The sequence below is a fragment of the Bactrocera oleae genome, chromosome 2 (assembly GCF_042242935.1).
Source record: "Bactrocera oleae isolate idBacOlea1 chromosome 2, idBacOlea1, whole genome shotgun sequence".
In the NCBI taxonomy this organism is placed as follows: Eukaryota; Metazoa; Arthropoda; class Insecta; order Diptera; family Tephritidae; genus Bactrocera; species Bactrocera oleae.
The window spans coordinates 90,704-103,104 of record NC_091536.1 but is presented as its reverse complement, the minus strand read 5'-3'; the positions used below and the strand labels follow the sequence as shown (position 1 = coordinate 103,104).

Genomic DNA, 12,401 nt, shown 5'->3' with positions numbered 1-12,401 from the left:
TACATCTTAAGTATCGATCTTATGAAAGAAGAAGGAGGAGGTAGTGTGGAATTGTTACCAGGAGGACGTGAAATTCAAGTTACTAGCAGCAATTTATTTGAGTATTTGAAACGTTACACCGAATATAGACTGATCAAAGCGCAGGAAAAAGCTTTAGAGGTAAGTAACTAAAACCATTTGCCTTGTAATAATTAATCTGGTACATATATTTTTTTTCGCTCAATCTGTCTTTTAGAAATGTATAGAGCATCTTTCTCCGGTTATAATATGTCGTGATACCACATACGCCTAAGCATATAGTTAAATACCTAACTTAAATATTTTTTAACTCCATTTGGCTTTATATCGTTAATATCTATCAATTATTATATTATGAGTTAATAAGATATCAAATATGATTATAATCGATTTAAGGTTTTTTTAAATGATGAATTTTGAATAGTTACGCAACATTTCTTTTCACTCGCCACGAGTATAATTTTGTACACCTAACGGTTGTTTGTAATAATCGAGTTAGATATATTGTTCAGACAGATCGGGATGCTACGCTATGAAAATGAGTGAAATCAAATAATAACCAGGCCCACTGCCAATGCAAGGGCAAAATTTCACATTCCATATGATACGAAAGTCGACCAATTTTAACGAGGTCTAGACATATCAATATCTGGGCATATTTATATTATATTTCGAAATCAAACTACAATTACTACCTACCAGCACTATTTAAAACTCCCTCTTCCTCTTTCAGTACAGTATATAAATCCAGAGCCAATGAGGCTATCGAAACAAGATTTTGCACCAATTGTGCCTTCACAGCTTTTTATGAAACTAAACTTTGCAGTAAAAGTGTTCTGTAACGACAAATTATACAACGTATCTTTTTGCAATGTAGCCATACTGTATCGATACTTTGCAGTAGTACATTTTCGAAGCCAACCAGAGTATCCGTGCGCCTAAAATAGGTCAAATCAGGTGAATTAGGGGGCGTATATATTTAATGTATAAATAACTTTACACCATACAGATTGGTCAAACTGTGAGTTATCTTACTACTCTAAAGATATGCCGTAATGTACTGTGTTTACATGGGGACTCTTTTGACCCTCATTATCGGCAAATTCTCTTCTGGTGTCAAAACAAAGAGCAAAATGAGTGCAGCAACTCAAATCGAGTTTTTCTGTCATTTCTTTTCATAGAATTTCCGCATTGTATGTGGCGACCTCACATTTTGCTGACAATGAATTACCATAAATGTTTAATAGTTAAATAGTTTCAAGGAAATACTTAAGTTGGGAATTCCCTAAATCACCAGAATGTATTGAATACCCGCTACTAATATTTTCAAGGCCAAATTTATAACAGGAATGTCCTAATCTTTAAGTTTATATTAAAAACCCATAATTTTTTTCTATTTATTATAAAACGTCCTTGAATTAGTTACAATTCTTGTTTTAAATAAAATGATATTCAAACTAAATCCTTTGCGGTTAAAAGGAATAAATATGAAAGTATCTTAATATTTTATGTAAATATAAAAAAGTAAAGTTACCATTTTTATTAGAATTATTTTATGTATGTTATTAAAAATTTAAATTGAGTATTTTTGATATCTTAGTTTTCTCCTTACTTAAATTTTTTCAAAATATTTCTATTATTTATGCATACATACTTGCATATTACATACAAAAAATAGATAACCGAATTCAAATTTCTGAACGAATGGTATATATTCATTTGAAACCGAGAGCTCTTGCAACCATTCAAAAAATTTGAAAGCGTGCTGGCAATGGGGCACGGTCCCTTCGTCTTGGTTTACAAAAGAGTGTGTATGAGCTGGATCATGCTAAAATAGGCATTAATGTGAGAATTTTCGTCAAACACAGAAACAGCCATTTAAAAACGTTTAAAAGCAGGCGGATACAATATTTTATATTACAATGAACGTAATTTTTTTTCTCATATACAATTGCTGTTTACAAAGTTCCAATATACTTGACCAATTTCCACGCTCAATGGAAAGTTATTATGTGTAACCATATTTAATAGAATATATATTTATTAGTAGGCATAGCTTGTAGACCCAACGAAGTCACAAGTATACACAAATAATAAAATTATAAAAATAAACTATCAGTGACCAATATGAAATATAAAAAATAGTTCTAAAAGCGAACATTTCAAATCCTTCTTTTACTACTTTTTTTTTTTTAATCAATACATGACTTTTTTTATTGTATAGCTAATTTTATTTCATATAGTTAATTATTTTTAAAAGTTATGGACCGTAAATGACCTCCTTGCTGAGACACGCATATGCAACACCTAATTATACACTGCGGCCTGAAGGGGATTGCCTCAATTATCGATTTAATGGACTGCTTCAATCAATTCAGTCAGAATAAATGCCAAAGAATGTTATTCGATTGATAAAAAACATTCCCCATTAAATTTGAATTCTTTGTGTTTTTTGCTTGAAAAAAGTAAAGAACCTCGAAATGGATCACTATATATTTAACCACTAAACTTCCACTTTCAATCCGACATTCGGTGTTCTATACTTCACTTTCATTATTTAATTTCCACATTTTGAAATGAAATGAGAGTTCTGAAAAACGAATTCACAAGAAAATATTCGATAATTATTCACTTCAAATGAATTGTGTGAATTTGGTGCACGCAAACATGTAAGTAAATTTGTGTGCTAAAATTATGCAGAAAAAATGTTTAAAATAGTATTTTTTTATTATGAAAGTTGTTGTTAATTATTAAAGGGGAAAACATAAGAAAGAGAGCTGGGTGTTTTTTTTTTTAACATGTGGTTTTCAAGAAGAAAAAAAAATTATATTAGAGTAAACCTAGTGCAAAATCGATCCATAGGCAATTATGTAGACAGAGTATTCGACACAGTGCGCGATGCGTCGCCCGAATCGAACCATTATTTTGGTAATAAATTTGAACGATCTGCAAACGTTGCTCCGGTGTAAGTCTTTTTAATTTAAAATGGCAAACCAAACAGCATAAATCAAGTAACAACTTTTAAAAAGATCAATTACGAAAAAATATTGCATTGTTGCAAACCACGTGTCTAAAAAACCACCTGTTACATGGTCCACCAAAAAAATATATTTTTGGCTGGAAAAAAGTAAAAATCAGTAATTTTGCTATTCTAAAGAAGTTTTCTTAAGCTAATTTTTCATCAGGTCTGGATGGATTGGAAGGGCAGGTTCTGGAATCCGAGTGAAAGTGGAAATTAAAATAAATGCAAAACAAGTGAATTTGGTGTTTTTAAAAACGAGAAATGTGTTCATTTTCTTTCGTCGTACAAATGAATTTTCATTACATTCAAATTATTCAAAAAATTAAATACATCAAAATGATAATATAAAATGAGTACGTTAAGTATATTTGCAACGATTGTTATAGAAGATGAACTAATTGCAGAAGAAACTATTTGTTGGGGTTAATGTGAATTTATTAAATGGCGCCCACCAGTTTCTCTAACTTCAGAAATTTTGTAGGCAATTTTTTTCTAATGAAAGCCTTCCATTCTATGCAAACCTGAGGAAAAATTAGCTTAAGAAAACTTCTTTAACTAGCAAAATTCTTGGTTTTTGCATTTTTCTACATCTCGATTTTCAGAAGAAATTTTTTTTTAACTATTTATTTTAAATATATGTGATAATAACACATTGGTCCACATTTTTTCAAAAATGAAGCCATGATGTTACAGTCAATTGGAAACGCTATAAAGCCATGATTATTGACGTTTTTGTGCCTGAATTGGAGGATGTTGACCTGGACCAAGATTGGTTCCAAAAGACGAGGCTATATGCCATACAGCCAACGAAACATTCAATTTATTGAAGGAAACTTTTCTTATCACGCGTCGTGAGCCTGTGGCATGGTTTCCTAGATTGGGCGATTTAACACCGCTAGACTAATTTTGTGGAGTTATCTGAAGTCTCATATCATAAAAAATATTCGGCGCGTTATTGCTGACATACGGCCGCAATTGCTGCAAAAAGTGGTGGAATATTGGGCCTTTCGGCTGGAGTTTATTCGAGCCAGCCGAGGCAGTCTTGCCCAAAATCATTTTTAAAACATAAAGGCAAACACCTATCTATAATAAAGCTAAATTCTTTCACAAAGCATCGGGCGATGTCTACGATCTTCCATGAATCGAATAATAACAATTGCATCTGTTCTGAATCCTATGTTGGTCTTTTAATAATAATAATGATTTCTGCAGAATTTTAACACACAAATTTACTTACATGTTTACACCCACCAAATTTACACAATGGATTTAAAGTGAATAATAAACGAATATTTTCTTGTGAATTCGTTTTTCAGAACAAACATTTTCACTCAGAATTTATTTTGAAAAAAAAAGTGGAAATTTAATATAGTGAAGTGTCGAATTGAAAATGAATGTGCTTGAAATTCACTCGGAATTACAGAGCCTGTCTGTATATATGTAAATGAGAAAGTTTATTTAATTATACTTTCAGGCGCTAAGAGATGGAGTATTTGATGTGCTGCCAGATAGCTGCATGAACAGCTTAACTGCTGAAGATTTTCGTCTTTTATTAAACGGCGTTGGAGACATAAATGTTTCGACGTTGATATCATACACAACATTCAATGATGAATCCAGTGAGGGATCTGATAAGCTACTTAAATTTAAGAGATGGTTTTGGAGCATTGTTGAAAAAATGGGTACTTCAGAGCGTCAAGATTTGGTAAGCTGGATTTAAATTTTAACCGTAAATAGTTGCAATTTCTACTTAATAATTATATATCAAATATAAGGTTTATTTTTGGACCGGCTCACCTGCGCTACCAGCCTCCGAAGAAGGATTTCAGCCCCTTCCTTCAGTAACTATTAGACCAGCCGATGATTCGCATTTACCTACAGCAAACACCTGTATATCACGTTTATATATACCTTTATATTCTAGCAAAACTATTTTACGTAGCAAATTGCTTATGGCCATTAAATCGAAAAACTTTGGTTTTGTATAAATTTAGAGATAAGCTTTAAACTAGAGTATAGATCTGCAAATTCCATTTATATTAATGGCGAAGTTGAGATATTTCATTTATGTTTTCTTGTACGACATACTTATTTATTATAAGGATATTTTTAAAATTTCTTGTAAAATTTAATAATTTTATTTTCACTTACAATTTGAATTCAATAAAAAATCGAAACATCTAAACATTTACATTGAGAAACAAAAAATGCTTATGTACATATATGAAGTCGGTTAAAAAAAGTAAAATTAATATACATTATATCGTAAATTATTCCCAGCTTTTCATTTTCTTTACTATATCATATTGATTTTTACTATGAGCCGCAATCTATAATTTAATCCACAGTCGCATAAATACCTCCCCTACCGCATTAGCTTTTGATTTAAAAGAAGTTGGTTATATTGTAATACGTATGTATATTGAAGATATTTTCTGAAATAAATACAAGAACATATTTGTTTCTCAGTTTGTTCATATATCATCATAGGAAATGGACATACTTCATTAATGGTAATTCGTTCGAATGACACATTATAGTTGTACCGTCTAGACATGTCTTCTAGGTTTAGACCTTAACAGCGTTACATTACATACAGATATCAATCCAATCTGCTATTGATTTCGGACAGCTAACCCTCTCTTTCATTATTCCTAGAGTATTTGAGATGCCTAGGTACCGCCCACTATGCCGGGCCACTCTTTATTCTTCTAATTCGTACTGGCATTGAGTCCAACACGGCCCGGGGAAATTTCCCTGCTGCATATGCGCTAAACGGCTCTATCGAAATTCCATCTCGGTTAGATGCAATACATGCAATGAATGGAGCTGCTGCTAACGCACAAATGCGACAATGACATTCACAGCTGTGCAACCAGTAGCTAGTTCGCGCACTCCGCCGCCACTCCAATCGAGTGGCCAACTACTAACCTCCAAGGAGCTCAACTAGGCAGCTGATGGAGTCTGGCCCCGCAACTACCAACAATGGCGTCGTAGAACAACACTACTGTGCAACAAACACCTTCGCGGGTTCTGCAGCTGCAACAACTTTAACCTGTATACCATTTCCTCACTTCCAGGACTACTACTACTACGGTTTCAATGTCTTACATACAAATCGCGAGCCAGATAATAATGGCGGTCTAGCCTTCATTCTGCACAACACCGTGCAATATCGTTTAATTGATGCCGACATCGGACGCAGGGATGCTACTCGTAGTAAGAACTGATTGGTATTGGCGACTTCAACGATCGTAGTGGAATATAGACGCGGAACAAATTGATAATTCAATAAACTGCACAATACATAAATAAGTCTCCAACAGAATTATGTGCACTTGTAATAGCACGTCTGATATTACTATCGCTAATATGGGGACCTATGCAAACTCTCGCTTCAGACCATTTGTCCATAACTATCTCGATTGATAATTCCGACTTTATTTTTGCAGGCAACCGTACCCATGGCTCTATTTGCTTGGTGAGAGAGCTCATGATCTCGTGATTTAATTTACCAGCACTGAAAGTTCATAGTTTGCTAAACAGATGACAAACAAAACAACGCCCTGCCACTAAGAATCCAGCAGAAATTAATTGCGAAATCAGTGGGTTATTTGAGAGACCAAAAAATTTACTAAATTTGGCGTATGTTTCTAACATTTATAAAAGATATTTGATATTGTTTTTTTTTTCTTAAGAGAGAGCGGATACTTATTTTTGCTTAGAAGTATCAAATGTTATATAAGTACACCTATTGGTTGGAGTTGACTGCAAATGTTATTTAAACTTTGACTTCCGAATAAATTATCGAAAGATATTTGTTTATTAAATACATAAAATGGAAGTAAGTACCTTTGTTACTTTAACAGAGCTAACTGGGTTGGCTTCACAGAATTCACCGAGGACACCTTCGCCGTACTACCTATTTCTACGGACGTGATCTTTGGCAAATGTTAATTCCGCAAGGTGACACCGCTGCTACTACTCGTTTCATTCCGTCTGGAAGAATCGATGAGGCCCGATTTCACTCTGCCAGTGTAAGCCAGTCATAGACTACTGTTAAATCTCTGTCCAGTCCGAGGAGACCCGACGACCGCGTTGAGTTCCAAATTGGTGGTGCTACGATTCGACCGCGATTGTTACCAAACCATTCCTACAATACGTCAACGAACTTCAACTATATACCGACGCAATTTCGGACGCGACCAACTTCAGACGTGTACTGAGTGTCGTCTTTGGAGTCGGAAACACCACACATCCTGACCAGGTTAAACTACTTATCCAGAATAGACCACGTCATACTAAATATACGAGTGCAAATGTCCCCACATGATACTAACCACTTCTTTGCATACACGCTAAAACCACTCACATAACACCACTCTCTCTTTAATCCGACCACGTCGAATAAGTCCATTTGATGGACCCCCCGCTAAGTGATTTCAATAACGGTTGATTTTTGCATTTTCCTCCAAACCGGGCTAAGGTAATCGCTAGAACAACAACAACAATTATACAATGTTGTGGTATAGGTACTTGTAAAATGCTTGATGTCCTCAACTTACGTTAGAAGTGTTTTCCATCTCACGCACTAGTTTCGCTCAGGCTTCCTACTTGTCCGTACATAGTAGGCAACTATTTCTCCGCATTAACAATATTTGACAATACATCATTTTTATAGGTACTGGCATTTATTCAGACTACCGTAAACTTCCTCCCGCTTTTTGTTCCAATATAATACAAAATTTTTCTACGAGATATCATGTAGTCTAAGTGCTTTGCATCTTAAAATTTGGTACAAACCTAGAAAAATAGCGATCACGTTTTGTTACCATAATTATATTTGTACCCTTCCTATTGAATATGATAGAGAATTTGAGGTGGAGTTCTTTAGCATTGTTGAAGTTTTTCCTTCAATCGTTTCGTCCAAACAGTGATGAAATTGTCTATCATTTCGCTTTAGTTTGAACTATTCGCAGTCAACTATTTTCTTGTTCCTTTACAGATTTTGATTGTCAAGTTGAACTTATTAAATACAATAACTTAAATTGCGTACCATTTGCATGGTTTCTCTTCAAATCAAATGAGGGATTCATTTTGTGCCAGGTGATGAGTTTAGAATATCATCGGTTCCTTTCGGTAGACAACGCCATTTTAATTTGTCTATATTGAGTAAAAACACGTCAAGTTTAACCCTCCACTTTCCACATCGAATTTGAATGTGAGTATTTTTTTCATAAATTTTCAAAAAAAATTTTACTGATCGCGATTGGATAGAAAAAAAATGTTATGACGGGCGGTCAGCGCTGCTTAGAGTGTGTTGCACATTTCTTTTGTATGTTGGGATGATGGTCTCACATTTTGCTTGCAATAAATTACCATGAATGTATATAACAAATGTATAGAACAATATGCATAATACCCGCTTAATGGTCTCAAAGAAATACGTAAGACAGGAATTCCCTAATCCACCAGAATGTATTGAATACCCGCTACTAGTATTTCAATGACAAATTTATAACTGGAATTTCTTATTTTTTAAGTATTAAAAATCCCTAATTTTTTTTACCCCATATTTGTTTTCTATTCATTATAAAACATCCTTGAATTAATTACAATTCTTGTTTTAAATAAAATGATATTCGAGCAAAATCCTTTGCAGTTAAAAGAAATAAATATGAAAGCTGTCCCAGTGTCTATGTGAACAACAAAGGAATATCTCGAGCCATTCGTAATTTCGTTGATAATTAATCACGAGCCTCGTTAAAAAATGCTGCAATCCATTTAACAAAAAAAATCATAAAAAAGTTATTAAAAACTTAGTTTTATTAACAAAAAACCGCGCTCATGATTTTAAAGATTTTATTGGGAATTATACATATGTGCAACTCATGTGACAAGCAATATATATCTCAATATCAAGAAAAAAAGTTAACTTTCACTCCACCGTAACTATAATTCCCTTCACATATATATAATGAAATATACATATATATATCATTAAATTTGAAAACGTAACCGTCTAAAGCTTTGCATTCAAAAATATTTCCACGTTAACTACTCATTAAATAATTCATTAACTAACATTATCTTTGCTTACAAATTCATTGATCTTATACTTAACCTTATAGATCAAAATATAAAAGCCGTTTAGGCAAACATTGAAAATATTGTATTTATAAATAGTTTCAATAGTTTTTAAATTTAATTCAGACAAACAAAAAACCAGCATGTTTGTACCTCAACCATGACCTCAAAACGTGCATCTTCTAGGCGATCTCTAAGTAGTGATTTTCGCATGCTTATTGGAGTTATTGCAGATTTGGTATATAAATAACATAACTAATTGATTATTAAAGTTTTATGTGTTTCTTTTTAGGAAACTACGATTGGCTTTTTATTGGCAGGTGTTGGAGAAACTTCTGGTTCGCAACAATTAGATAAAAACTTTATGATTGTAACAGAAGAGACACCAGCACATGAAGTCGAATCTTTTTTTACATCCTTGTGTGGACGCAGAAATATAGGAGTAATTTTTGTTGCAACTGAAGTAAGAAAAGTCTTGACACAAGTTATTTCTCGAGTTACTAAAACCATTCCCATTATTTTGGAAATTCCTACTAAAAAAACAATTGTCCAATCACTTGAAAATAAGCACCAAGCTTTAAAAAAACATAAACTTAAAGATATTAACTAAATTATCGATATACATTATATTAAATTTTCTAATAAATTTACATGAGTGTTTTAAAAAGGACAATTACATTATCCGATTGATTATAACACATATTTACTCAGAACGAAAGTTAAAAAGATCGTAAACAAGTATGTCGTGTATGACTACTTTAAAGGAAATAAATTTGCGTGTATGGATATTACAATACTACACATATGCACATACAGTTTGTGAATTATTCTTTACACGATGAAAAACTACATGAAATTTCAGTTTCGGGCTTAATTTTTTCTAACAGAAATAAAAATTTTCAATCTTATTTTTTCGTAATACTATATTTATGAATGTATCTTAAATCTTTTTAGGGCAAATCAATTCGAAAAGTCGAAACACTCAAATAATGTGCTATCTAAGTGTTTATTCTTTGCAAAATGCAAACATCTCATATATTTTATATGTATATAACTGTGTAGAAAATATTATTTTTGATTTAATAATTAGTATATCGATTATGTAATTGAAATGGGTTATGTTTGTAAAATACAATTTTTTAAGAGTTTTGACCCTGTTTTACAAAGAGTTCCATTTGTGAAGGAAACAAAGGTGAAAAATTATTTCTTTTTTTGAAAATGTAATTAAAAATAAATTCTTTACAGCAGGAAAGAATGTCAGTTAGTTTTCAAACGTTTATCGCATTAACATGATACTAGATATTTTAATTTTCAATCAGGTAAATATTTTTGACACACATAAGGGCCCCTAACTTTTATAACTTGTGCCAAAGAAAATGATAAAATTTCAGCTGATGTCATTTTTTAACCAAAAATTGATTTTAGGTTTAAATGAAGAAATTTTCCACTTTTAATTTTGCGCTAAAATGAAGGAAGCTGTCATTACCTCACATAAGGCCAAAGGACGGTAGTTCACGTACAAGCTGTGGACCTTCAGCAGAGCATTCATTTCTTTCTAGGCATTTACGAATTCTTGATCTTCCGAGATGACAGTCCTCTGCGTATAAATAGCAGTGTTGAACTTTACCTTCCACAAGGTGGTGTGCTCCAAACGACACAACATATTCTTAATCTTTACGACGTCCCGATTCTTTGATTTCTTGGAGATATTAATGATTTCCTTACACTCCGCTCACCCAATGAAACGTTATTTGACGACAAACCAACAAAATGGAAAGTGTTGAGCGTCAGCCTGTGTAGCCCACCCAAACTTTGCGCGACTGTGGACATGAGCTTATTGATGTAAATCTTTCGCATAATTCCAAATAATGCGCTGCAAATTGCAAGGCAATACAACCTAGAGGAGGCAAGAAAATGTAAGTTATTGGTCTTTCCAAATTTAGAGCAGAAAATGAGGCAACTTACATTGGGATTACCATTGGGAAAAATCTGGCTTTGTATGCGCGAAATGTTTGCATACTTTTAGGTGTATTTTCGCAAATCTTAAGCGGAACAAATCAATTGAAGAGACAGCATAATGGTTGTATGTATGTCTACATGCAACATATGTATGTAAATATATTCACTAACTGATTCATTCGAAATGTTTATGTAGGAGCATACATATATATATCGATGCAGATTTTGCGAGCCAAGGAGAAATATTTTAGAATTGTAAAATACAATATTTTAAATCGACGAGAACTAAGTTGCCATTCTTGTCACTTTTTTCTGTGTTTGCAGGGTTGCAACTTTTCCCTTCCTGAAGGAACATCAGAAATTTGTTCAATTTATGATTTTTAGCTTTTGCCATCGTCGCGAAAAGACGCTTATAGGCAAACGCATGTTCAGGAAGTAAACCTAACACCATCACGGAGTATGGGCGAAATGTTTGCATACTTTAAGCGTATTTTCGCATATTTCAAGCGGGTCAAATGAATTGAATAGACAGAAGAGTGATTCAAAATTATAATATTTGAGATAAAATTTTTTTAATGGCAAATAAAAATATGAAATTTCATAAAAATAAATTATTTAATATTTGGAGTCATAATATTAGTAGCATTATTATTATTTTAATAAATACCTACCCCACCTTTTGGAACATTATCTCGTTGGAATTTAACAATACAATTGCACTTAGGTATTTCATTCGGATTATCAATGGTAATAAATTTCCACACATCTTGGCTGGCAATTTCAACATCAACATCGCTGATAAAAGTGGTTGACAACTTTTCTTTCGGAAAAATTTAATTTGTAAATGAATATTTAGAGAATATCAAGTCTCAAACTTATGTTTCTTATTTCAGTTACCTTAGGCCTATAGTTTCAATCAGAGTTAAAGAGATGCCTAACTCATTACTTACTGGAAATGAGAGCGCAATTGCTAAACGTCACAACCTCCTGAACTCAGGCAACTGTCAAAGTTCAAGAGGTCTGACGTTTAGCAATTGGAAAAAGAGGGATGGCCATATAAAAATCCTACAGAAAAATTGAGAGATTTGTTGCTGCTGTTAAAGATCACTAACAAACATTGAAAAACAATGAAAATGAAAGAAAACGCAAAATTGAAATGTATGTGATGAAATCGTTTGTGATGCCATGCTTAGTAGTGTTAATTTTCAACTGAAAATTTTAAAAACCATTTATTAATTGAGAGCTAATACATTTAGTCTTTTGTTTAAGTATTAAAAGTTCAAAAGTCAATTGTTTTAATATATCAGGTCAAGTA

The 12,401-nt window shown here is 32.8% G+C and overlaps 1 protein-coding gene and 1 long non-coding RNA gene across 3 annotated transcripts in view; one reads left to right on the top strand and one right to left on the bottom strand.

Moving 5' to 3' along the window:
* hyd (E3 ubiquitin-protein ligase hyd) overlaps positions 1-5,497 on the top strand; it is a 53,629-nt gene extending 48,132 nt beyond the window's left edge. Inside the window, exons 17-19 of the mRNA XM_014238869.3 lie at positions 12-159; positions 4,515-4,745; positions 4,816-5,497. Of these exons, the coding sequence (XP_014094344.1) occupies positions 12-159; positions 4,515-4,745; positions 4,816-5,028 (592 nt within the window). The 3' untranslated portion in view covers positions 5,029-5,497. The remainder of the gene's footprint in view (positions 1-11; positions 160-4,514; positions 4,746-4,815) is intronic.
* Positions 4,833-8,379, bottom strand: LOC118683021 (uncharacterized). 2 transcript variants are annotated; one of them, XR_004978857.2, is made up of 6 exons: positions 8,097-8,378; positions 7,844-8,037; positions 7,606-7,790; positions 7,381-7,533; positions 6,893-7,313; positions 4,833-5,475 (listed from the first exon to the last, which is right to left on the bottom strand). It is a non-coding gene; the product is annotated as an uncharacterized lncRNA (long non-coding RNA). The 2 variants fall into 2 exon arrangements; XR_004978856.2 differs by having other exon boundaries at positions 6,893-7,533; positions 8,097-8,379.
* Positions 8,380-12,401: the final 4,022 nt, after the last annotated feature.